Source organism: Triturus cristatus, chromosome 10 (genome assembly GCF_964204655.1).
Source record: "Triturus cristatus chromosome 10, aTriCri1.1, whole genome shotgun sequence".
NCBI lineage: Eukaryota > Metazoa > Chordata > Amphibia > Caudata > Salamandridae > Triturus > Triturus cristatus.
Window position 1 is genome coordinate 632,930,803 of NC_140593.1, and position 27,004 is coordinate 632,957,806.

The window sequence follows — 27,004 nt, forward strand, 5'->3', positions numbered from 1 at the left end:
GTATCTAAGAGGCCGGGCAGCCACGCCTGTGCCCGGGGGAGGTCCCTAGGGGGGTAACGATCCATAGACCCAGAAGCCACCGCATTGAAGTCTCCCCCAACCACCAGAAGCCCCCCCGGGAGGTCAAGGAGGAGGCGCCCCAGGTCCGCAAAAGTGGTAGATTGTAACCCCGGTGGGACGTACACTGATACAAAAACGACTACCTTGCCCTCCATTCTCCCCACCAAGACCGTGTAACGGCCCCTCTCATCATGGCGCACCTCATCTATTTCCAGCGGGAGCGAGTTCTTAACCATGATACCCACCCCCCGCGAGCCCGACGTGAAGCCCGAGTGGGCCACCAAGCGATAGCCCCGCCGATTCATGGCATAAAAGGAATTACCAATAAGGTGTGTCTCCTGCAGAAAGACCACATCTGGAGAAATTCGTTTCAGATACTGCAGGACCACACCTCGCTTAATCCTATCCCCCAGTCCATTAACGTTCCACGACAACAGAGTCAAATCCCTACCCCCCATCACATACAGAAGCCATCATTTGTCCCCCCAAGAGCACCTCAAAAACACCAACACAGTAAAGGGTTTGCCTTGCGGTAAAAACGAACAACACCCCACCCCAACCCACCCGTCCCAACAGAACTCCCCCCTCCCTGCACCCCTGCATGAGCCCAGACAGCCCCCCCAAAGTGCAGTGTGCCTGTCGCCCCATAGATGAAAAAACTAACTAGTCCCCCAGAGGAGGAGGGAAAGCCCCCAAGAGACCCCGCACGACCTCCACAGGAGGGGAACATACACGAGCGGTCAATGATGACAATAATATTGTCCTGAGCAAGGCCTACTATTTGTCCCTCAGTCCTGATCCGGCGGGCCCTCCCCACCAACCGCACCCCCCCCACCCCCCCGGCCCCGATCCCCGGGCAAAGTGTCCAACCAGTCCCCGGCCGCCTCGGGACGATCAAAAAAGTGCGTGCGGCCATCCACCTCTACCCTCAGCTTAGCTGGAAAAAGCATTGCGTACTTAAGGTTCAGGTCCCGTAGGCGACGTTTAACTCCGAGAAAACTCAGTCTCTGCTTTTGGACCGCCGGAGTAAAATTAGGATAGAAATTGACGTCCATGTTGTCGAGTCTGACCGGTCCTTGTAGCCTAGAAGTCTGCAGGATAGCGTCCCTGTCCCGAAAATTGAAAATCCGGGCAATGAGAGGCCTCGGAGGGGCTCCGGCCTTAGGTCTTCCTCCGGGAACCCTGTGGGCACGTTCCACCGCAAAGAGTTTACTCAGCCCCCGGGGCTGGAGATGGGTGAGAATCAAGTCCTCCACAAACAGATCCGCCGCCTCCTCCTCTCGTCCCTCCGGCACCCCAATAATGCGGACATTGTTCCTCCGGGCCCGACCCTCGGAATCCTCCAGTCGACGATCCATCAGGGCGCTCGCCTGGCCAAGCCGGCGCACCTCCTTTTGGAGGGCCGCCACGTCCGTAGTAAGGCCCGAGGTAGTGTGGGCCAAAGAGTCGACCCGGTCATTCGTTTTGGACAAATCGGCCCTCACCAGGCCCACATCCACGAGGACCGAGTCTATCTTCTGCGCCAGAGTGTCAAAGCGCTGGTCCACCGAGGCCTTCATCTCGGCGATGGCGCCCATGACGTCTCGGAGGGTCAGATCCGCGGGCAGAGCAGGAGCATCAGTCGGGCCCGCAGGGGACGTACGCGGCGCCTCAGGAGATCCCTTCTGGAGGGTGTAGCGGTCCATGTTGTTGGACTGATGGGCCGTGCCACGGCGGGTCGATTTCACCTTTGCCCGGTCGCCATCTTGCTTTGTGGACATGGTCGCAGTCCCAAATTCGTGCCAATCTCCTCGAAAGGGCCGACAAACCAGTTCACGGGCTCCGGGGGGGGGGGGGGGGGCGACCACAGGTCCGCAGGCCGAATCACAGACGGCGGGTCGGACGGGCACCCGGGCCAGGCCACACCACCGCACACCGCCCTGCAACCCTACCTCGCCCGTCAGCAAGGAGGGCGCAAAAGCGAAAGTGAAAGTGCGGGGTACGCGAGTCGCCCAGCCTTGCCCGCCGCTGTTGTTCACTTTGTCTCCGGATCGCCCCACAACTCCAATCCGGGGGGCCGGCGTGGAGAAGGTCGCAAACCACAATCGGTGCTTCCGCCGGTGTCCGAGGTCCGATTCGAAAACGGAAAACGGGTGTCACCTCAGCACAGGCTCACGAACACAGTCCTCTCATCTAGGACAGGATATAGTCAGGATTAATGCAGGAGGTCGCGGAGGTCCTCGGGAGCCTCGCACCTACGCGGCCATCTTGGTTGCGCGCTAGGCTCCTCCTGGAAAGACATAATTGACACACAATCTGTCTGGGGTACAAAAGATTGGCAAGTGCAGGGGATAGAAGCTTTGTTTAGAGCCTGCATCATCCCACAGCAAATAATGTTTTTGAATGACACTGTACAACAAACGTCTTGCCTTGGGTTAGCCAAGATCAAAAACATGGACACACCGTCTATACCTACACCTGCAAGTAATAGCACTAAACAGGGGGAGGTCGACGTACATACAATTTTACAAAACAACAGATCAGATTCTGAATGGGAAAAATGGTTGCTCTGGCCCACAGACACAAACATCTGTCAAGAAAGATTCCTGAACAAAATACAGGGTTTTACAATCAGCAGGCCAGATCCACGTTATGTCCAAAGACAGCATCCAGGGATAGTAACAACATACAGTGTAGGAAAATTATACCTTGATTGGCTACATACATCTACACTAGAAGATGTGAAACAACACTTATCTTTACTTTAAGAAGGCGCAGACCTTAGAGATTTCTTGCTAGGTCCAAGAAAACTGTGTCAAAAACGTTTCATATATGCCAGCATCTTTGCTGCTTATAGTGAAATATGGAAGGTTACCCAAGCAGACGCCGCAGAAAGAATACGAGATATTGATCGTATTAATTTAGAGAAACCTCTCACTGTGGTCGACAATGGGTTAACGACTGTCATCCAGGATATATTCACTGGGCAACATTGTATCCTCTGCTATAGACATTGTGGAACAAGATTTGGTCCTGCTGCGACAAGGCCAATCTCAATTACGTTCTATTCTGGTATTAAGCTGGACGCTACAAAACTTGCGTGCAGGCTATGTGCTTTGGAGTTTCATCAACACGTCGTCTCTGTTTTCCGAATACAATCGCACTGATAAACAGATCGAACTGGCACAAAGGGGAGCAAAGTATACAGTGCTGAGCATTGAAAAACTGGAAAAATTGCCATTTACAGTAGCAGAAAAACCAGCTACCGAATGGATCATTCATGGCAAAATAACTCTGCCTGTTACAACTTTCCATTTTCAGAATTGCCTCAAACAAATGCAAGCAGGCAAATATGAAAGGTTGGGTAAAGAATACATCAAGACATCCTGGGATTTACCTTGCACACAAAGATGTTGGAGTGGGGGGCGTGACATGTTTCTTAGCAGTACACACTGTGAAAATGCACTGAGCGGTTCACTCATATGTCGGGATATTAGTTTACACGGGGCCTGTAGCAGTTCTACTGCAAATTTATCCTGCCACCTGCAAGGTTCACCAGCCGCTGTGATTAATCCAATGTTTGGCCAACTTTCAAATGGGAGTTACCTCTTGCTTAATGATCAGAGCTGTTGTGGCATGTTGCCAGGTATCCCATATCTAGTTACGGTTGGCTCCAGGGTCACTTGCTGTATGTCACAGTCAGGGACACAGTCAGGGAGTCGCCCTTATGGCCTTCACTGAACGTCTCTTCTATACAAATTGATACTTTAAGCAGAATGAAAGCCATTCTTTTACAACAGACCGTGCCTTTGACCTCGGCCAAAGAAACCTATGATCTACAAATTGCAAGGACTTCGGCTGAGATACAGGCTCTGTTAAGTACAAACTGCCCTACACATTTCACAGAAATGCTAGGACGTATCTTAAACATCTCTGATACGAGCGGTATTGTGCATGTATTTAAGACCATATGTTCAGGACTGTTAACAACTTTTCAAGCAGTCCTCGGAATCATTCCAAACTTCATGCACACTGTGGTTGGTGGTCTGCCGCTAATTCTACACTTGTTGCAGGAATCCTGTTTTTATTCCTACTACTACGCTATGGCAAGCCAATCCACCAGAGTCACTCCCAGCACCTTGGAGAAAGCTCTCCTGGAAAGGAAGTGTCGTGAGCGCATAGTACAACTTTTGGGCTTACCTCGTCTACGAGAATTAAATACCACATGGTTTCTGTCATTCAGACCAATTTGGCAAGATTGCATCTTACCTGTTCTACGCTGCCTGCTTTGCGGTAAAGCATATGCATACCATACTATAGAATACAGCACCTACAAGACTGTTCAATAAATCCTTTTATTGAAGTGCCTGTCTATCCATCTCTGTGCAACTCTGAAGAAACTAAGCATGCACGATTGACTGTGTGAAACTGTTATCTGTTGTTTCCACGATTCTGAGACATGTTCCGATTATAAGGGAAACAAAGTTGTCATGTTTATGCGGTTGCCAGAAACTACTCCCTTCCTGTTTATTCAAGGACTTTCTAGTGGCCTCTGAGTTAGCTGGCACACAAAGTAATTAAGTGTAATGTACACGATAGAGGCATATTGACCTTAGTCCTATGTCACAACCACAGTGTTTATTCCAATGCGCAAAGCCTATAAGGGAAATAGGAATTACACTACACTGTGTGCCTCTAGAAAGCTGAAGACAGGGAGAAATGTCAACACCCCATGTCTCATAGAGGCGTTACTGCTTGACGACCTTAGGAAGACCCCTGGGTCAGATGAACAGGAAAAGTGGGTGGGGCAGGGAATGAGGACAGGTCTGGGGGTGACACCTTTTATGACCTAGACTCAAACCTTGGCCAGGAGGAACAAGATGGTTCCCACCTGGACAACTCAGATCTTCAGGGAGATGCTGAAGAAGAGGGCCAAGGTTGCCCCCTTTTCAACCTTCCTGGAAGAGTGCAGAGTTTACCAAGGACATCTAGATCTCCCTCTGCAGAATCTTATCACTCAGGACAGTCTGTAGGGACCTCTGTATCTAGCAAGAGGGACCACTCAAATGACCAGGAGTACCAATTTCTGGAACGTGAGAAAGCTAAGCTTAGGCTCAGGCAACATCAATTGGCCCTGGACAAGGAGTCCCTAGAAGTCCAGAGAGCTAGAAAAAGATTGGGACTAGAGTCTCATGGTGGCAGCAACAGTGTCACTAGAGTTAAGAAACATTCTTTCGACAATAGGAACCCAAGCAAGATTGTCCCTCCCTACCATGTGAGGGATGACATCCATAAATGGATAACTGCTTTAGAGAGGGCCTGTAAAGTTCAGAGGGTCCCTCAAGAGCAGTGGGCAGCTAAAACCCATTGGACAGAAGATGCCAATTGTCCAAAGGCCAAGGATTCAACTCCAACCACCACTGACCCCCAAGGCAACTGCTCCCCCTAGTACAGTTTAAAGTGGTGGTACAGGGAACAGGGGAATTGTAGGATTAAACCTTGGGCTCTTAGATGGGTTCTGGCTTAGTCAGAACTCCAGCTCAGGCTGTGCTTGTCTCTGATGGTGGCATGGATATTTCCACCTTATTAGTCAGCCCCAGTAACCTGGGAAAATACAGGCAGCAGCCTTTGAATAATGGTAAGGAGGCCACGGTATACAGGTGCAAGTGTCACTATGGTGACAAAAAACCTTGTGGACCCTGAACAATCATACTTGGTGAGATGTGCCAAGTGACCAATGGTAACAATGTCAGGACTGATCATTCCTTGGCAGTTGTTAATTTCAGCTGGGGAGGGGTAACTGGCCAAAGAAAGTTGTGGTTAGCTCAGACCTTCCAGTGGAATGCTTATTGGCAAATGATTTGAAGACTTCAGCCAGGGCTGGAGTGGAATTAAGGAGTTATGCAGCAATGCTGGGCAACTCTGCAGATGTGTTTGCTGTGGCCAGGTCACAGGCCAAACTGATGTCTACTGAACAGGCCCTGGATTCTGAAATAATGGACCAGTTGCCATCCAAGAGAAAGGGAAGGAGGGGTAAGGCTGTGTCTTCCCCCCAGGCTCAGAGAGAGGAACAGTCTCTTGAGGGAGATTATCCCAGTCCCTGTATAGGAACTGTCTCAGATGAACTGGAACCTGATCAGGCTGAGTTCTTGGGGACAGGGGGTCCTTCAGGGCAGAACGGAGTCAGGCACAGCAAACCTGTTGCTGAGGCTGCTGGGAGTGTCAGTGGATCCCACAGTATCTATTGGGATGAGGGACTCCTTTACTCGGAGGGTAGAGACACCAAGTCTAGTGCCACCAGGAGGTTGGTCATACCTCTGAAGTTTAGGGGCTTCCTGCTCACCTTGGCACATGATATTCCCTTAACAGGACACCTAGGCCAAAGTAAGACTTGGGACAGGCTTGTCCCTCACTTTCACTGGCCTCATATGTCAGAGGACACCAAGGAGTTTTGTCACTCCTGTACCACCTGTCCAGCCAGTGGTAAATCAGGTGGTACCACAAAGGCCCCCTCATACCACTATCTGTGGAGGGGATTACCTTTGAGAGGGTTGGGATTGACATAATCGGTCCCATGAACCCTCCAACTGCATCTGGGCACAGTTATATTCTAGTGGTGGTGGACCATGCCACTAGGTATGCAGAGGTTATACCCCTTAAAACCACCAAAGCTCCTGTGGTGGCCAGGGGCCTCCTGGGAGTTTTTTCCAGAGTGGGTTTCCCTAAGAAGGTCTTAACTGACAGAGGTACAAACTTCATGTCCAGTTATATCACTGCAATGTGGAAGGAGTGTGGAGTGAACTAGAAGTTCACTCCACCCTATCACCCATAATGCAATGGGTTGGTTGAAAGGTTCAACAAAACCCTAAAGGGCATGATCATGGGCCTCCCAGAAAAGCTTATGCGAAAATGAGATGTCCTGTTGCCTTGCCTTCTCTTTGCCTACAGAGTGGTCCCATAAAAGGGGGTTGGCTACAGCCCATTTGAACTTTTGTTTGGGCATTCAGTTAGGGTCCCTTGGGACCCAGTTAGATAGGGTGTAGTGAACTAGAAGTTCACTACACCCTATCACCCATAATGCAATGGGTTGGTTGAAAGGTTCAACAAAACCCTAAAGGGCATGATCATGGGCCTCCCAGAAAAGCTTATGCGAAAATGGGATGTCCTGTTGCCTTGCCTTCTCTTTGCCTACAGAGTGGTCCCATAAAAGGGGGTTGGCTACACCACCAATGACAAAACCATTTGAACTTTTGTTTGGGCATTCAGTTAGGGTCCCTTGTGTTTGATGAAGGAAGGATGGGAGTTACCTCTCAAACCTCCCAAGCAAGACATAGTGAACTATGTACCTGGTCTCCGCTCCAGGGTGGCTGAATATATGAAGAAGGCTAGCAAATAACTTGGGGCAAGTCAAGAATTGCAAAAAGCTTGGCATGACCAAAAGGCTGTATCGACTGTGTATCAGCCAGGACAGAAAGTATGGGTGTTGGAGCCTGTGACCCAAGCAGTACTCCAAGACAAGTGGAGTGGACCCCATACTATTCTTGAGCAGATGGGAGATGTCACCTACTTTGTGGACCTTGGAACTCCCAGGAGCCCCCATAGGGTGCTCAATGAGAACAGGCACAAACCTATGTGGACAGGGCAGACATGGGCTTGCTCATGGTTACTGATGAGGGACAGGAGGAAGAGAGTGACCCACTCCCTGATCCACTCTCACAGAACCCTGATGACGGCTCAGTTGATGGTGTAGCCTTGGCAGGCAGCCTCACTGAGCAACAGCAGATTGATTGCAGGAAGGTCCTCGATCAATACAGAAACATGTTTTCTAGGACTCCTAGTCGGACCACTTGCTGTACCCATGAAGTGGACACAGGTGAGACTCTACCTGTTAAAAATGAGATTTACAGGCAGCCTGACCATGTCAGAAGTTGCATCAAGATGCTGGAATTGGGAGTAACTGAACCCTCAGATAGCCCTTGGCTAGTCCAGTGGTCCTGGAACCCATACCTCATACCCAGGGTAGTAAGAGAGATATTAGGTTTTGTGTGGACTACAGGGGGCTCAATGCAGTAACTAGGACTGATGCTTACCCTATTCCTAGGGCAGATGAACATTTATCAAAAGTTTCCAGCTCAGAAAAAAGGCACAAGGATTAGTTCTGGCACACAAATCTAGAATGAGAAACAAATGCTTAGAACCTTTATTTCTTCCATGCAAATGTTCAGACTAATGCGACAATCCTCATGCACTGCCACTTCAAAAGAGTCAAATAAAATTACCAAACTTTTTAAGATCGATGATGAAGGCACTTAATGTAGTTATTACCTTTTAATGACTTCATTTTCCACCATTGTGCTGTCCACCACCACAATCTGTGCTGGGATTTTTACATTCATCGATACAAGGCCCAGAAAGAGAAGAGAAAGAAGAGTGATGCAGTTTCCTCCAGGACCATCAATTGAGAACAGAATATCCTCTTGGGCAGTGACATTTTCCTCTTCTGTCACACAATAGGAATCAGTGTCCTCTGTAGTACCAGCAGCCTTCAGCATCTCTAGAAACTGGAAGGACTCCGTACAAATAGAGTTAGGAAAGCGCCAGGTAAAAATCCTACAAATAAAGAAACAAAATATATGAAACGCTGTGTGATTGTGGCACAAAAACAGATTACAGGAATTTAGAAAAACAAATGAGTTACTTTCCATAAATAACTATTATTCTTGTAAAGATTCCCTATACATATCTTTCATCCCTGAAATATCGCTGGATAGTAGGCTGGGATTTTTAGAATGGCTTTCTATGTGCCAGAAGTATCAAGAACAGTACCACGTGGCACTACTCAAGAGAGATCCCCAGGCAGATAAACGGGGCTCAGCCCAAAAACATATCCCTCAAAGAATGAAAAGGAACTTTCATGGGGAACAGAGATGAGTCTTTGTAGACATGAAGAATATGCAGAAGAAATTAAAAGCTCACGATTCAACAACAACGCTATTGGTTCCTTTACTGAGAGAATGCTAGGTTTTTGGCTGTACGTTTTCAGATCAGAGACTAACACTTTCTTTTGCTACCCTACAAGCAGTGGTCCTAATCAGAGTCTTTTGCTTTGTCACATGCACTAAGGGAAAGGCTTTCTCAAGTTAAGATATGGAGTCCGGTAATGAAGTAAGTCTGACAGAAAGGCCAAGATGGAACATATATTTCTGTATTTAAGAACCTTCTAACCTGCTGTCAAACTTTTCACATAGCCGGTATTTTCACGGCCACCCCTTTTCATCTGTAATTCTCCACTGTGTGTAGCTGAATACCCAGGCAATGATCTTGTACAAAGATCTTGTTCAATGTTCAAGTCTATTCTCAGATGATCTGTGTTGGACCTTCCTGTTGGGGCTGGTTATCTCTTCAACAGTCCTTATTAAAGTTAACAGAGGCATAGAATGAAATGTGATATTACACGTAATTTATTTAACTCTTACCTTTACCACGGAAAACCTTTTTCTGTAAGGTGCATGTGCCCATGTGGAGGTTCACCGGCCATATGACTACAGAGATTGCATTGGAGCCAAATGCTTGTCTTTACATTTAGAGTGTTTACTAAGGCCCCGGTTGGTCAGTGTTACTCATGGCACCAAGACATTGTACTAAGTGTGGCAGCACCCTCTTTTCTTTACTAAGTGAGGCTAGAAGTCCTGAGAAACACCATCACAGTCCACAAGGGAAACTCTTGGTTTCCCCTAAAGTCTTGACTATTGAGACAACAGGCACAGAAATGTTTTAACATCCCTGAGAATGACAACTAATCCAGATACCGATGTGTCTCTCGGAAATCTCAACAACAGTAATATTTTATAAATTTCCCAAGGAATGCTCTTGCAATGTGCCCTAAAAACATTCTGAAATGTGATGCAGGTAGAGGGAGAATTGCCAAAAGCAGCAGGAAAAGCTTGCAGCAGACTATGTGGTGCCCCTATCAAATGTATGAATATTTGCTGTGAAAACAGAAAAGTAGTCCAGGTTTTTTGTTGTGCTAATTTGGCAACGCTGCAAAAACAGGTCATGACCCCCATAAGCTCAAAGGGGTTGGGCGACCAGAGTGCGAGATCTGCAGAGTGGATAAGAGTTAATGTCTTGCGGGGATTAATTTGGAAGTGAATCAACAAACTCATTTCTGCAGAGGACTAATCACTATGGAGCATAAAAGAGAACACTTGGCGCACACCGTACAACTGTTTCTTCGAGTACACTCAGAATGGAGTAAATACTGTGAAGGTGCTTAACCCACCTCATCCTGCTACGCCGGGGCTACCTACGGTCAAACTAGTCATTCTAAAAAAGGCAAAAAAGCATGTATACCACAATACTGGGTAAGCACAAATAGATGATTCTCAGTTATTACATTTAGGCAAATAGTTTGTTACAGGTAAACATTTTTCAACAAATGTTATCAAAGAAGGCATTACCAATTTAATGTGCTCCATAATTAGAGATTGCTAGTGTATAGTTTAATTAAGAAATGATCAAAATCAACAGCTGGCAAGTGTTTTATCGTAATAGGAAGACTTTTTTGAAATCTCAATTTTGGTTGCAGATCACTGACTGGGTGGATAGCAACACTTACTACGTGAAATATGGTCTGTCCCAAATATTAGAAAGTAAGACCAGTTAATACTAATAAAGCTAAGAGCCAGCTCAATTTATGGTGTCACTTCCACAGGTACAACTTACTGTGAAGGATGGAATAGTTACTTACCTTCCGTAACGGCTTATCTGGTAGAGACATGATCTGGCCACAGATTCCTGACCTTTGAACTTCCAGGTGTCAGGCCGGAACTGGAAGGTTTTTGTTAGCAGTACCCCTGCACACCAGTAGATGGCGTTGGTCGACTCCTTGTGACGTCGTCCGCATTGCATTACTCGTGACGTCTGCCACTCCAGCACACTGACGTCAGTACTTTTCACAACTTCCCATGCCAGAAGAGCGGAGCCGTGAAGTGAATGAACATGGTGTGTTAAAAAGAAGCCAGGGCCCTGAAGGGGATCAGCTATGATGAACAAGTTACTTACCTTCGGTAACGATATATCTGTAAGAAACAAAGGTTAGTTATAGATTCCTTACCTTACCATTACCCCCATGTATCAGACTGGATCCGGAACGTTTTTCGTCAACAGTACCCCTGCGCGTCGGAAGGTGGCGTCGGTCGACTCCACGTTCGTCATTGGTTACGTGGTCGCCAGGATGACCTTGGGGTAGCTACATAGTCGCCGCCCTTGCGCACTGATGTCAGTTCTATACTCTACTTTTCCACGCCAGAAGGGCAGAAACATGCAAGACACTGACCACTGGTGCACAGAACTAGGGCCCTGAAAGGAACTCCTTAACCCTAGAAGTCAGTTCGCAGAATGGGGAGGATGGGTAGGGCAGTAAAAATCTATACCTTACCTATGTTTCTTACAGATATTTGTTCATCTGAAAGAAATAGTTAGTTATAGATTCCTTACCTTAGAAGAATAGATACCCCAGCAATACCAACCCCGGAGGTGAGTCTGCGAACTAAGTTCACATGAGAAGTCCTGGAGAACAGAACGGCCAAAGAAGCCGTCTCCCCGGACTTGCCTGTCCAGGCAGTAGTGCTTGGTGAAAGTGTGCAGCGATGCCTACGTAGCTGCCTGACAGATATCAATAAGGGGGACTCCCCGTCCCAAAGCAGTGGTAGCTGCCGTCGTCCTGGTAGAATGGGCGTGCAGACCCGCTGAAGACCCCTTCTTTGCCAAAGAAAGCAAGCTTTGATGAACAGAACAACTCACCTGCAGATGGTCCATTTGTGCACGGCCCGACCTGTCTAAGTGCACACGTAACCAACAAAGAGCTGCTGGTCCACCCGGAATTGTTTGATGCGATCCAAGTACAAGGAAAGTGCATGTTTTGGATCCAGACGGTGGAGCCTCTCTTCCTCTTTTGAAGGATGCGGAGGCGGAGAGAAGGTGGGCAAAGTCCTGGTTTGGCCAATGTGGAAAGAAGTAACCACCTTGGGAAGAAAGGAGGGTCTAGTTCTGAGGACGACCTTGTCCGGAGGGACAGCTAGAAAGAGAGCCTTGGAAGAAAGAGCTTGTAGCTCACTCACCCTGCGCGCAGAGGTGATGGCCACCAGAAAGGCAGTTTTCAAAGTTAGAAGCCAGAGAGGATAGTTATGTAGTGGCTCAAAGGGAGCGCACATAAGATATGTAAGAAACAAGTTCAAGTCCCACTGGGGAGTTACGAAGGGAACGGGATGAAAAAGTTGAGTAATGCCCTTAAGGAAGCGATTTACAAACGCGGACTTGAAAAGAGAAGGTTGATCAGGAAGCCTAAGGAAGGCTGAAATGGCCCTTTAGACTGCCCAGCGCAGAGCCCTGCTAGGGCAAAGAAAGGACGAACAAGTGAACCTTAGAAAGAGGGGGGAAAGGGGATCCACAGCCTTTGCTCTGCACCATGTCACAAAATTGTTCGATCTGCAGGCGTATACAGTCTTAGTGGAGGGACGCCTGGCTGCCAAGATAACATCGCAGACTTCGGGAGGCAGGTCAAACGACGTCAACTGCCGCCGCTCAATCTACAAGCAAGGAGGTGGAGGCTGGACAGATTCAGGTGGAGGAACGTCCCCTGCTGCTGCGACAGAAGATCCTCCCGAAGAGGCAGTCTGATTGGAGGATTGCTGGCCATGTTGAGCAGCTCAGGATATCAGACTCTTTGTGCCCAATGCGGAGCCACAAAAATGACTTAGGCCCGGTCACGCTTGATCTTCTTCAGCACTCTGGGCAGAAGTGATATAGACGGAAAGGCGTATAGAAGACCACAACTCCACTCGCGACGAAAAGAGTCGCCTAGCGAGTGTCGCCTTGGAAATTCCAACGCGCAGAATTGCTGACATTGCGCGTTCTCTTCAGCGGCGAATAGATCTAACCAAGGCTCTCCCCACTTGTGAAAAAGACCTTGCACCACCTCCGAGTGAAGACGCCATTCGTGATCCATTATATACCTGCAGCTGAGCTCGTCCGCCCTGGCGTTCAGGGAACCTGCCAGGTGTTGAACCACCAGGGATATACCCTGATGTTCCAGCCAAGTCCAGAGACAGAGGCCCTCCTAACATAGGGTCCACTACCCCACCCGCCCTATTTCTTGCAGTACCACATGGCAGTGGTGTTGTCCGTGAACACCTGCACTACTCTTACCCGGACACAGGGAGGGAATGCTTTGTGTGCAAGACGAATCGCCCGAAGCTCCGGAAGGTTGATGTGGAGCCCGGACTCCCCCGGACAGCAGATGCCTATGATCTCCGCCTCCCCCATGTGGCCGCCCCATTTCAGAAGTGAAGCATCGGTCACCCCTGTGAACTCTGGTTGGGGAAGGGAAAGGGATCTGCCGTCGAACCAATCCTGGTTTGTTAGCCACCCCTGCAATTGGTCAGGTTCCCCTGATTTGTGCCCACTGGAACTTCAGGTCCCACTGCAGAGCCCTCATATGCCATCTGTCATGGACCACAAGCAGGATGCAGGAAGCCATCAGGACCAGTAGCCTGAGGGTCATCCTGACCGAAACCTGGGATAGGGGCTGAAAGATCGGAACTATAGCCCACATGTCCCAGACTCGCTGCTCAGGAGGATAGACCCGAAACTGCGTTGTGTCCAGAACCGCTCCGATGAAGAGGAGCTTCTGAGAGGGAGTCAGGAGTGACTTCGGAACGTTGATGGAAAACCCCAGCGAATGCAGGAGGTCAACCGTAGTCTGGAGGTGGGAGACGACAACCAGTTGTCAAGATAAGTGCTTGTGGTCTACAGGTAACGCCGGTGGGTTGGCAGGACGGGGATGTCAAAATAAGCGTCCTGCAAGTCCAACGCTACCATCCAGTCCGCAGGGACGAGGGCAGACAGGACCTGAGCTAGCGTCAACATCTTGAACTTCTCCTTCCAGAGGCAGCGGTTGACGTTCCTGAGATCCAAGATAGGACGCAGGTCTTTGTCCTTCTTGGGCACCAGAAAGTAGTGGGAATAGCAACCACGACTTCTGGGACAGGAACTCGCTCAATGGCCCCACTTGTGAAAAAGACCTTGCACCACCTCCGAGTGAAGACGCCATTCGTGATCCATTATATACCTGCAGCTGAGCTTGTCCGCCCTGGCGTTCAGGGAACCTGCCAGGTGTTGAACCACCAGGGATATGCCCTGATGTTCCAGCCAAGTCCAGAGACAGAGGCCCTCCTGACATAGGGTCCACTACCCCACCCGCCCTATTTCTTGCAGTACCATATGGCAGTGGTGTTGTCCGTGAACACCTGCACTACTCTTACCCGGACACAGGGAGGGAATGCTTTGTGTGCAAGACGAATCGCCCGAAGCTCCGGAAGGTTGATGTGGAGCCCGGACTCCCCCGGACAGCAGATGCCTATGATCTCCGCCTCCCCCATGTGGCCGCCTCATTTCAGAAGTGAAGCATCGGTCACCACTGTGAACTCTGGTTGGGGAAGGGAAAGGGATCTGCCGTCGAACCAATCCTGGTTTGTTAGCCACCCCTGCAATTGGTCAGGTTCCCCTGATGTTGTGCCCACTGGAACTTCAGGTCCCACTGCAGAGCCCGCATATGCCATCTGGCATGGACCACAAGCAGGATGCAGGAAGCCATCAGGACCAGTAGCCTGAGGGTCATCCTGACCGAAACCTGGGATAGGGGCTGAAAGATCGGAACTATAGCCCACATGTCCCAGACTCGCTGCTCGGGAGGATAGACCCGAAACTGCGTTGTGTCCAGAACCGCTCCGATGAAGAGGAGCTTCTGAGAGGGAGTCAGGAGTGACTTCGGAACGTTGATGGAAAACCCCAGCGAATGCAGGAGGTCAACCGTAGTCTGGAGGTGGGAGACGACAACCAGTTGTCCAGATAAGTGCTTGTGGTCTACAGGTAACGCCGGTGGGTTGGCAGGACGGGGATGTCAAAATAAGCGTCCTGCAAGTCCAACGCTACCATCCAGTCCGCAGGGACGAGGGCAGACAGGACCTGAGCTAGCGTCAACATCTTGAACTTCTCCTTCCGGAGGCAGCGGTTGACGTTCCTGAGATCCAAGATAGGACGCAGGTCTTTGTCCTTCTTGGGCACCAGAAAGTAGTGGGAATAGCAACCACGACTTCTGGGACAGGAACTCGCTCAATGGCTCCCATGGCCAAGAGTGCCGAAACTTCCTGTCGGAGAAGGGCCAAATGATCTTCTGACATGCAATGGTACTGAGGTGGCATGGTGGAAGGGATAGTCTCAAAGGGGAGGGAGTAGCCCCTTCGGACTATTTGCAAAACCCACCTGTCCGACGTGATGGTGCACCAGTGGGGGAGGTGATGGCGAATCCTGCCGCCCACCGGCATTTGGTGGTCCTGAAAGATCGGACTAGGAAGGTTTGGAGGCTGCTGCAGAGAGGGCAGTGGTGGACTGGCACACCCGCTGGCCCCCAGAATCACGGCGGTGGTTCCCACGTCCCCGACCACACAGTGGCTGAACAGCTTACGCTGGTCTGTGTCCCTTCCATAGCCACGAAAGGGCAGACTGCACAGGGCAGGTGGTGGAGAGACCCAAGGACCTGGCCATAGCCAGAGAGTCGTTAAAGGTCTCTAGTGTGTTGTCTGTTTTGTCACTGAATAGGCGACGGCCATCAAAGTGCATGTCCATAAGGGTAGGTTGGCCATCCCCTGAAGAACAAGTTACTTACCTTCGGTAACGATATATCTGTAAGAAACATTAGTTAGTTAGATTCCTCACCTTAGAATATCCCCAGGCATCAGGCTGGATCTGGAAAGATTTTTCGTCAGCAATACCCTTGCGCATCGCTAGACGTCGTCTGCGGCTCCGCGTCCGTCATCGGCGTCGTGCGCCAGGATGACGTCGGAGTACTTAGACGCCGCCCTCGTGCGCTGATGTCAGTTCTTGTACATAGCTTTCCGCGCCAGGAACGCAGAGCCATGCAAGAGACCGACACTGGTGCCAAAAAATGCTAGGGCCCTGAAAGGGATAACCTCAACCCTAGATATCGGTTCGCAGAACGGGGAGGATGGGTGGGTCGGTGAGGAATCGAACTAATGTTTCTTACAGATATATTGTTACCGAAGGTAAGTAACTTGTTCATCTCAAAGAAACACGTTAGTTAGATTTCTCACCTTAGAATAGATACCCCTGCAATGCCAACCCCGGTGGTGGGTCTGCGAACCAAGATCACACCAGAAAGTCCTGGAGAACAGAACGGCCAAAGAAGCAGTCTCTCCGGACTTGGCTGTCCAGCCAATAATGTTTAGCAAACGTGTGCAGCGAGGCCCACGTTGCTGCCTGACAGATGTCCTGCAAGGGGACTACCCGGCCCAGGGCAGTAGCCGCCGCTGTGGCTCGAGTGGAATGGGCCCTCAGCCCTACAGGAGGTTCCTTTTTAGCCAAGGAGTAACAAGCTTTGATACACAAAACTACCCACCGAGAGATGGTCTACTTGTGCACCGCCCGTCCCTTCTTAGCGCCCACGTAGCCAACAAAGAGTTGGTCGTGCACCCGGAACTGATAGGTGCGGTCCAAATAAAAGGACAGCGCCCATTTTGGGTCCAGACGGTGGAGCCTCTCTTCCTCTTTCGAAGGAGGCGGAAAGAAGGTGGGCAACGTAACAGACTGCCCGATGTGAAAGGCATTTACCATCTTAGGGAGAAAGGAAGGGCGAGTACTGAGAACAACTTTGTCCGGATGGACAGAAAGAAAAGGAGGCTCAAAGGGAGCGCACATCAGAAACGTCAAGACCAGATTCAAATCCCACTGAGGCATTACGAAAGGGACAGGAGGAAATATGTGAGTAATGCCCTTAAAGAAGCGAGAAACAACAGGGGATTTGAAAAGAGAAGGCTGATCAGGAAGCCGTAAGAAAGCAGAAATAGCAGAGAGATAGCCTTTGACGGTGCCCAGAGCAGAGCTCTGCTGGGCCAAAGAAAGAAGAAAGAGGAGAACCTCAGAAAGAGGGGCGGAAAGGGGATCCACAGCCTTTGCTGTGCACCATGCCACAAATTTGTTCCACCTGCAGGCGTATACCGATTTTGTGGAGGGACGCCTGGCTGCCAGAATCACATCACAGACTTCAGGAGGCAATTCAAATGGCATCAACTGTCGCCGCTCAATCTCCACGGATGGAGGTGGAGACTGGACAGGTTTGGGTGGAGGACCGTCCCCTGCTGCTGCGACAGAAGGTCCTCCTGAAGAGGCAGTCGTATCGGGGGATCGATTGACAGACTGAGTAGCTCGGGATACCAGTACCTTTGTGCCCAATCCGGAGCCACTAAGATGACTTGGGCCCGGTCGCGCCTGATCTTCTTCAGCACTCTGGGCAGAAGTGGTATAGGTGGAAAGGCATACAAAAGACCGCAACTCCACTGGCGACGAAAGGCGTCCCTGAGCGAGTGCCGCCTTGGAAACTCCAACGCGCAGAACTGATGACATTGCGCGTTCTCTTCAGTGGCGAATAGATCTAACCAAGGCTCTCCCCACTGCCGAAAGAGGCCTTGCGCCACGTCCGAGTTTAGACGCCATTTGTGATCCATCATGCACCGGCGGCTAAGTTCGTCTGCTCTGGCGTTCAGAGAGCCCGCCAGATATTGAACCACCAGGGTGATGCCCTGATGTTCCAGCCATGTCTAGAGACGCGAGGCCTTCTGACAAAGGGTCCACGACCCCACCCCGCCCTGTTTGTTGCAGTACCACATGGCGGTGGTGTTGTCCGTGAACACCTGCACCACACTTCCCCGGACAGAGGGAAGGAATGCTTTCAGTGCAAGTCGGATCGACCTCAGCTCCAGAAGGTTGATATGGAGCCGGGACTCCGCCGGAGAGCAGAGTCCTCTGATCTCCGCCTCTCCCATATGGCCCCCCCCCCCATCCCAGGAGGGACGCATCCGTCACTATACATGCTCCGGTTGGGGTAGGGAGAGGGATCTGCCGCTGACCCAATCGCGATTCGTGAGCCACCACTGCAGCTGGTTCGCAGTGCCCTCTGAGATCAGGACATGGTCGGACAGGTTGCCGCGATGCTGGGCCCACTGAAACTTCAGGTCCCACTGCAGAGCCCGCATCCGCCACCTGGTGTGAGGTACCAACAGGATGCAGGAGGCCATCAGCCCCAGAAGCCGCAGCACCAACCTGACCGAAACCCAGGACAAAGGCCGGAAGATGAAAATCAGGGCCTGAATGTCCCGGACCCGCTGTTCCGGCGGATAGACCCGGAACTGCGCCGAATCGAGAACCGCTCAGATGAAAAGGAGCTTCTGGGAGGGACTCAGGTGCGACTTCGGCACATTGATGGAGAACCCCAGCGAGTGCAGGAGGTCGGCCGTAGTCTGGAGGTGGGAGACGACTAGCTGGGGCGAGCCCGCCTTCAACAGCCAGTCGTCGAGATAGGGGAAGACTGGAACCCCTGATCGGCGCAGATGAGCTGCGACCACCGCCATCACTTTCGTGAACACCCGAGGGGCACTGGTGAGGCTGAAGGGGAGCACGGTGAACTGAAAGTGCTCCTGACCCACCGTGAACCGCAGGTAACGCCGGTGGGCCGGCAGGACGGGGATGTGGAAATAAGCGTCCTTCAAGTCCAACGCTACCATCCAGTCTCCAGGGTCTAGGGCAGCCAGAACCTGAGCTAAAGTGAGCATCTTGAACCGGTCCTTCCGGAGGAAGGTGTTGACGCTCCTGAGGTCCAAGATCGGGCGTTGGCCCCATTTGCCCTTCTTGGGAACTAGAAAGTAGTGGGAATAACAACCACGACCTACTTCTGGACCAGGAACGCGCTCGACGGCCTCTTTGGCCAAGAGGGCCGAAACTTCCTCTCGTAGAAGATGCAAATGATCCCCCGACATACGGTGGTTCAGCGGTGGCATGGCTGGAGGGGTCGTCTCGAAGGGGAGGGAGTATCCCTTTCGGACGATTTGCAGCACCCACCTGTCCGACGTGATGGAGCGCCAGTGGAGCAGGTGATGGCGAACTCTGCCGCCCACCGGCGTGGAATGGCCTGAAAGCTCGGACTAGGAGGGCTTTGAGGCGGATGCTGCCGGGGTGGATGTGGACTGACCGGCACGTTGTCCTCCAGTACCGCCTCGGCGGAATCCACGTCCACGATCGCGTGCAGGTTGGTTCTGCGGCCGGTGGCTGGGCGGACGTGAGGAGGCGCCCCTTCCTTGGCCACGAAAGGGACGAAAGGCGGAAGTTTGCGGCCGCGGGGCTGAAAGACCCAAGGACTTGGCCGTAGCCTGGGAGTCCTTGAACCGAGCCAGTGCACTGTCCGCCTTCTCCCCAAAAAGGCGAGTGCCATCAAAAGGCATGTCCATGAGGGAACTCTGGACATCCCCCGAAAATGACGTGGACCTCAGCCAGGCATGACGCCGAAGCGCCACCGTGGTGGAAATCGCCCGACCCAGCGAGTCCGTGGTGTCAAGTCCACACCGTATGGCATGCCGCGCTGCATCTCGACTGTCAGCAAGAGCTTGAGCGAGTCGTGTCCGGGCCTCCACCGGACACAAGGGCAGCACGTCCTCCACCGCATCCCACAGAGAGTGGGAATAACGGTCCAACAGGCAAGCAGTATTTAAAGACCGCAGTCCCAAACTCAGGGACTAGAACAGTTTCTTGCCAAACTGCTCCAACCTCTTGGATTCCCGATCCGGAGGAGTGGACGGGAAGGAGAATTGGGAGGTTGAGGCCTGGATAACCAGACTCTCGGGGTGGGGTGTTGGGAGAGGAAACTGGGGTCGCCCGGAGCAGGGCGGTGGCACCGGGCAACGTTCCGGTCCACAGGAGGGACTGTGGAGGGCTTGGACCAAGTGCCCTGTAGAACGTCAATGAGGGCCTCATTAAACTGCAGCAGAGGCTCAGTGGAACTTGCTGTCGGTTGAAGGACCTCAGTGAGGACGTTAGTCCTCACTGCCACAGCAGGCAACTCCAGCCCGAGGGCTTCGGCCGCCTTGCGCAGCACCACTGAGAAGGCTGCACCCTCCTCCGAGGCCACAGTCAGAGGAGAGATGAAACCAGCGTCCGGGGAGGTATCCGGTGTCGGCGCCGGCGGAGGAGGCGTCGTGAGGTCGACCGGCGCCGACAGAGATCCAGGCCTGGATCCCTCGGGAACCTGCGGCGTCGGGGCCGGAGCCGTCGGCGCCGGGGCCGGAGCCGCCGGCACGCAAGGTCGGCCAGTCGAGTCTGCGTGGCCCGAAGGCGCGCCGGCAGGCTTCGACGGTGGAGCCAGGCCCCTCATGGCCGAGAGGAAGGCACTGACCTCCGCCGGAGTCGCGTCAGTCCCAGGGACCGGCGGGTAGGGGGACGGATGCGGCTCCTACGGAGCCGCGGGGGTGGGACCACCCTGACCCTCGGCCGAGTCGCGCGACCGGCGAGGGGAGTCCGAAGAGCGGTGTCGTCTCTTGGACTGCTTGGAGTGCTTCGACTTACCCGAAGACGCCGACGAGCGATGACGATGGCTGTGATCGGTCCTTGGACCTCCTCCGGGACCGAGAGCCGCGCGGAGCAGAGTGCCGAAGCTCGAGAAGCTTACGGGACTGCTCCCGCCTAGCTTTCGATGTCAAGGCCTGACAGTCGGGGCACGACTCCGTGTCGTGGTCGGCCCCCAGGCAGTAAAGGCACCGGCGGTGGTGATACGTCACCGACATCAGGCGATGACAGGCGTCACAGGCCTTAAAACCAGGCATCCTACCGGCACCAGAGTCGAGTCGATAGACCAAAAAGAGTAAAAAAGTTAGTCAAAAAATGACTAGGGGTAAGCTCTTCCCGGATCGGCGCTTACTGGCGCGGAAAAAAGAAGAACTGACGTCAGCGCGCGAGGGCGGCGTCTAAGTACTCCGACGACGTCATTCCGGCGCACGACGCCAACGACGGACGCAGAGCCGCAGACGACGCCTAGCGACGCGCAAGGGGTATTGCTACAAAAATCTTTCTGGATCCAGTCTGACGCCTGGGGATATTCTAAGGTGAGAAATCTAACTAACGTGTTTCTTTCAGATCTGTATTTAAATAGGAGACAGATGGCTGCAATGACTATACTGTTTTGCTTTTCGTTCGGCCTGTGATCAAGGACTGCTGTGCATACCCCCCCCCCCCCCCCCCGGTTATTAGATGATTCAAAACAGTTGAGATAAGTATCTGTCTGCACACAATCCAGCTAGGACACCTTTAATCTTGCAAGTACAATCTATAACAGGGGAATTTGATAGTAACACAAGTGTCCTAGAGTTACAATTTGAGAATGACCTCAAAGTAAAGGTTCTGATCCCAGTGACCAATGTCTTCGTATCACTGGTAAATCTACAAGCCATATAACCACCACATTTAAAATGACCTTGTATACTTGGCAAACCCCACAAGGTTGGAATGCCATTCTTGACCGTAGGCTCACTACAAAGTCTTTAACAATCTTATTTCAATTAAAGAAAACAAGGGTGCATTCGTGTATCTGTCTTTAAGAAGTTGCTTGTTTCCTGATAATATTTGTAATTTCATTACGCACAGGGGATTAGATGGTTTCCATCACTACTCTATAGTGGGAGTCATCTCTTGTTCTAGGTGTTAAGCGACTCGCTCTTGGACAAAACCATGCTCTCTTAAGAGCTTTGAATACAATCTTCCTCGAGTTTCCTATTTCAACGAGTCTAGTTTTAAGGAGCTCCGCTTCCCTGAAGTAATCGTCTTTTAGATAGCAACTTGTGCGGTATCGCAAAAATTATCAAAAGTGTAGGATGTCCCTGGGGGCCTGTGGTGGTGGCTGTTATACCCAAGTAAGGAATCTGTGTCTGTGAGCTTCTTGTAGAAAGTGGTGTACAATGTGGCTACTCTATTCCTAACTGTAAGGAAATGCCTATTTTGTATGGTCACCCTCAAAGTTTTGGACTGATGCTGCTGATGTTTTAAGTGCACTGAGGACTTCTAACCAGACCTCTGTGCTAGTGCCCCGAACTATACAACATGTATGTCGAACTGGCCTATACTCAATTGGCATCAGCTAAATGACATCTAAATCCCTAGTATATGGCACTAGGTGTAGCCAGGGCAAGTGATTTGGAGTGACCGCTCAGGAACTGCAGCACTTGTCGTGATACCCTGAATGGGACAATGTAAAATGTGACCCCCAGCCTCCAGTGCAGACTGGTAGAGCAGTTTAAAAACTGCTAACTCAACTTTGCCATTTTAGACCATAGCAAAGCCTAAACTCCCTTCTTAGTAGGTATAGGTTATCCCCTACAGCAGGCCAATTGAGTCGTATGGCAGGCAGCAACATACTAAAATGTAGAACATGTGTTTAACATGTTCTGGCAGCAAAAACACTGTATTGTTGTTGTAGGAGAGTAGGGTCTGCTTTCTATGTTCACCCCCACTTTTTGCTTTTGCTTCACTGGTTTTCGACTTAGATGTGGCTGTGGGCCTGCTAATCAGACCCACAGCCCAGCTGTTCTCTCTCTAAATTCACTATGCACTTTAGGTGCATAACCCAATTGGTAAGGATCACCTTTTTGGAACCTGTACAGTGTACCTTAGTGTGAGAAGTTGGCCTGGTATATGATGTTCACTAGTTGAAGTGACCATCTTGTACCATGCCAAGCAACCCTTATGGTGTGGTTGTAAGTCAACCTTTTCGGACTAGCTGCCCTAGTAGTAGCGTAGGGTAAGCAGTCTTTGAGGCTAAACTCGTTAAAGCGTGTTAGGCAGGCCGTTTTACCAAATGTAACCCCGCTTTATACCAATGAAAGGACACCACACAGATATATATTCAAAATATATATGTATTTATTTCTCAAAGTAACCCCTAGACTCTTTATGAGCACAGGAGCACAAATCGTTAAACAAGACAACGTTATAATACACAGAAGTTGCACTTTATATGGATGGGCCCTGGTGGCCACTCAAACCATATACTAAAATAGTGGTATAAGTACCACGAACAGGAAAGGGAAAAGGCCTAGGGCCTCTAGAATCGCTGGGCCTACAAGGAGCTAACTTTAGTTAGTGACCAGGAGGTCCACGGGTTGCGTGTGCAGTGAGGAAAGTCACACGCGGGCTCCCATAGGTTTTCAATGGGTGCGTAAAAGTTAAAAAGTTACTGCAGAAAGGGTCTTCTGGGTGGACTACGATCTCAAGATTCGAAACACAGACACTAGAGATGATTCTCTACACTTGGGCACCGGAGTGCCAGCTTTACCTCACCCACAGGAAGCGGGTGCATAGGTCTCGAAGTGCGTTGGGTTTCTTCTATCGATTCAATGGAGCCTGATGACAAAGATGCTGCAGGCGGTCGGTCCAGAAGAGCTGTGTTGGATCCAAGAGTGGATCGGAGTTGTAGAAGACCTGAAAGCAGAGGGGACAGTGTTCACAGTCACTAGCCAGTGACTGGCGTGGCACCAGGTAGGTGCCAGGCGATGTCGGGTGCAAACAGGTGGTGAAGTGTAGCTTGTCTCCGCAGCCACGTGGTCCCTGAAGGTCGACGACGTCCAGGAGTCGGTTCACGAGCTGTCCCACGCAGGCTCTCGCTGTCGGCGGTGTCGGCGACTCGAAAGAAGCAAACAAGCCTTGGCAAAGGCAGGAGTCGTGGAAGTTCAAGAAAGCGGATTGTTCTGACCAGCAAGGTCAGAGGGGCTGCTCTTTTGGAGAGCAGCTAGGGCCAGTCTGGAGCAACCAGACCAGCGTCGTTGATTTCAAAATAGGTCGCCAAAATGGCCACTAGCCAACGGGCCAGGGACCGAGCAGGCGCGTCGAGATGCAAAGTGCAGAGGGGCCCCACGCAGATCGTGGAGATGCTGGAGGGCTCACCTTTGGTGCAGATGCTGCTCGGTGGTTGGGCTTCTCAGGACCCAAAGCACAACTTGGAGGGAGCCTCTGTTGTTGCGCTTGCAGCTTGTCGTCGGTCTTTCAAGATGGCTGGCTCCACGTGTCTCGGTGCCTCCACGGGTTCCTTCTTTGCAGGGACTGTGGATCGGGCGGTGAGAGGTCTGGAGGTCCAGGTCTTGTCGGGCTCTGGGCTCGGGCTCCGGCAGGAGGCGGCGGCAAAGCAGACCTTCAATAGCTGGTTGGTGCTTGCGTTAGCAAGATGGTCACTCCCTGACCATAGGGGAGATTTCCTTCAGTCCTCTGTGCAGCAGAGCGTCGAAGTTCCCGTCTTCTTCTTGTGGTTAAGTTGATTCCAGGATGTCTGAAGTCTTAGGACACAGCTCCTACCTTTAAGCGGATTCTAGGGGCCGGACTACCTGCTAGGTCCCTCCCTAAGGGTGGGACCAGGAAGGGGGGTGGTTACACCCCCAATCCTTTGTCCAGCTCGCCCCAGGTCCGGGGCTGGTGTGCCCCTGGACCGGTTTGACCTGGCATATGCACCGAGGCTCCTTGTGAGCCTCAGGCATGTCTCATTCCATTCAAGCCCTACCTGACCAATACACAAAATCCTGTCTGGGGTGGTGCTCGCACCTCCCCTGGCAGGAAACCCTTTGTCCACGTCTCCCAAGCTGGAAGGACTCCCAGCAGCAGGAGGGCAGACTTGTGTGTGTGGTGGCAGCATCCATTTTGTGGAGCTGAGGCTATGTCTGATTTTACCCGGGTTTCAGGTACTGTACATGTTGTGTCCCTCTAGAAGGGTGGAATGCTAACCCCGTCGCCAGAATTGGCAAGGGGTTAGTATTCCAATTCGTATGACACCTTACTCGACATGTTTTGATAAAGCCAAACCAAAGATAGCCTTTAACCGCGAGGTTCATAATGCACTTAAGAGTATATGGTATGACGATATCTGGAAACGGTAGAAGGAAGTTGTTCCGACCACTGCAGAGAGGCTCAGCTCATGCCAGAGCACCATCTCACATGGAACCATGCACTCTGCCTTCAGGATTGTCAAGGCCTGCCATAGGAGTGACTTATAGGTTAACATGTGTTCCATTTAAGGTTAGGTATAGGTATACTACACCTTAGTAAGAGGTGGTTACACCAACTTACCCCAGCTGAGTGATCAGCCAGTTGTGTCAAATTTGTTAGGCCAGTCCAGGGGTGGCACAATACGTGCTTCAGCCCCTGGTAGGCCTTAGATACACCAATGCCCTGGGTACCTAGTGTACACTGGTACAGGGGCTCGCAGGGTGATCCACTTCCAATTGGTTATGCACCCAGGGTGCATAGTGTCAATTTAGTTAGAGAGAACAGCAGGCTGGGGGTCTGATTAGCAGGCCCACAGCCTCAATATGTCAAAAACCAGTGAAGCAAAAAGCAAAAATTTGGGGTGACCATAGGATAGCAGACCCTACTCTCCTACACTTAGGTACCCAGGGCATAGGTGTACCCTAGGCCTACCAGGGGCTGCAGCATGTATTATGCCACCCCTGGCCGACCTTCCATTATGACACAACTGGCTGATCACTCAGCTGGGGCAAGGTCGTGTAATCACCCCTTGCTTAGGTGTAGTATTCCTATACCTACCTTATATATAGACACGTGTGTACCTATCAGCCACTCCTATGGCAGGCCTTAACAATCCTGGAGGCAGAGTGCTTGGTAACATGTGAGATGGTGCTCTAGCATGAGCTGAGCCTGTCTGCAGCTTTCGGAACCATGTCCTTATAGCTGTTCTATGATATAGCCTACCATATACTCTTAAAGTGCCTTATAATCTTAAACGGTTATGGTAACTATGGTTTGGCTTTATCAAAATATGTTGTGTAAGGTGTCTAACACTTTGGAATACTACCCCCCCACCATTTCTGGCGGTGAGGATAGTATTCCTCCCTTCTAGAGGGAGAAGACATGTTGAAGACCTACTACCCGGTTAAAGTTAACCAGAGCCCCAGCATCACAAAATGGATGCTGCTGCCACAGACACAAGTCTGACCTCCTGCTGCTGGGAGTCCTTCCAGCGAGGGAGGCTTGGACAATAGGTTTCCTGCCTTGGGAGGTGCTAGCACCACCCTAGACAGGACTTAGTGTATTGGGGCAGGGAGGGATGAATGAAACGAGACACTGCCTGGGGCACACAAGGTGTCCCATGCATAGTCCGGTTCAAACCGGTGCTGGGGCACTCCAGCCCCAGTCCTGGCGCGAAACTGGACAAAGGAAAGGGGGTGTAACGAGCCCCCTCCCTGGTCCCACCCATAGGAGGGACCTAGCAGGTAAACCAGCCCCCCAGATTAGTATAAGAGTAGGAGCTGGGTCCTTAGGACTTTGGATTATCCTGATAACTGAAACTTGAACAGAAACTCTGGACCTTCGACATTCGACTACGGAAGAAGACTGAAGAATCTCTCTTGTGGCCAAGGAGTGACCACCCTGGGCAACCAGGCAAAATCCAGCGACCGCTGCTTGCTTTGCGACTGATCCTACGAGGGACGACTGCAGAGACTGACCAGCGCCGTGACTTCCAGACACCTCTGAACCAGATCCACATCTACAGCAAAGCTGAGACCCGTGGAGGCACCGAGGGATGAGGGACCGGCGACTTGGGAAATGTGGCTAGTAACTGACTAGCGCGACTTCTGAGGCTTCCTCGAGGCTGTGCTTGGGGAATTGAGAAGCCCCAATCCCGAGCACCATCTGCAAAGAAGATCAGCTCCCCACACTTCACGTGTTCTGCGTGGGGCCCTTCTGCACCTGAGTTGCTCGACGTTGTGAGAAGTTGGACGGATATATAGTGCTCACTATTCTAGTGATCACTGTGTATCCTTCCAAACGACCCTTATTGATGATTGGTTGTAAGTCAACCTTATAGACCAGCTAATCCTAGTAGGATGGACAAGAGCAGTCTTTAGGCTAAACTCTAGAGGGCGTGTTAAGCCAGCTGTTTTACCACCACATTTACCCCTTGAACACCACGTGAAAGGACACCACACAAGTTGTTATGAAAATAAAGGATATTTATTTATAACAAGACTACCCTGGCTCTTTATGAGTCAGGGAGCTAAGCACAATA

General features: G+C 51.2%; 1 protein-coding gene across 2 annotated transcripts in view; it reads right to left on the reverse strand.

The window, feature by feature from the left end:
* GTF3C1 (general transcription factor IIIC subunit 1) overlaps positions 1-27,004 on the reverse strand; it is a 1,956,011-nt gene that overhangs the window by 408,328 nt on the left and 1,520,679 nt on the right. For both annotated transcript variants that reach the window (XM_085632176.1, XM_085632175.1), the window contains exon 31: positions 8,365-8,649. In XM_085632176.1, coding sequence (XP_085488302.1) covers positions 8,365-8,649 — 285 coding nt within the window. The remainder of the gene's footprint in view (positions 1-8,364; positions 8,650-27,004) is intronic.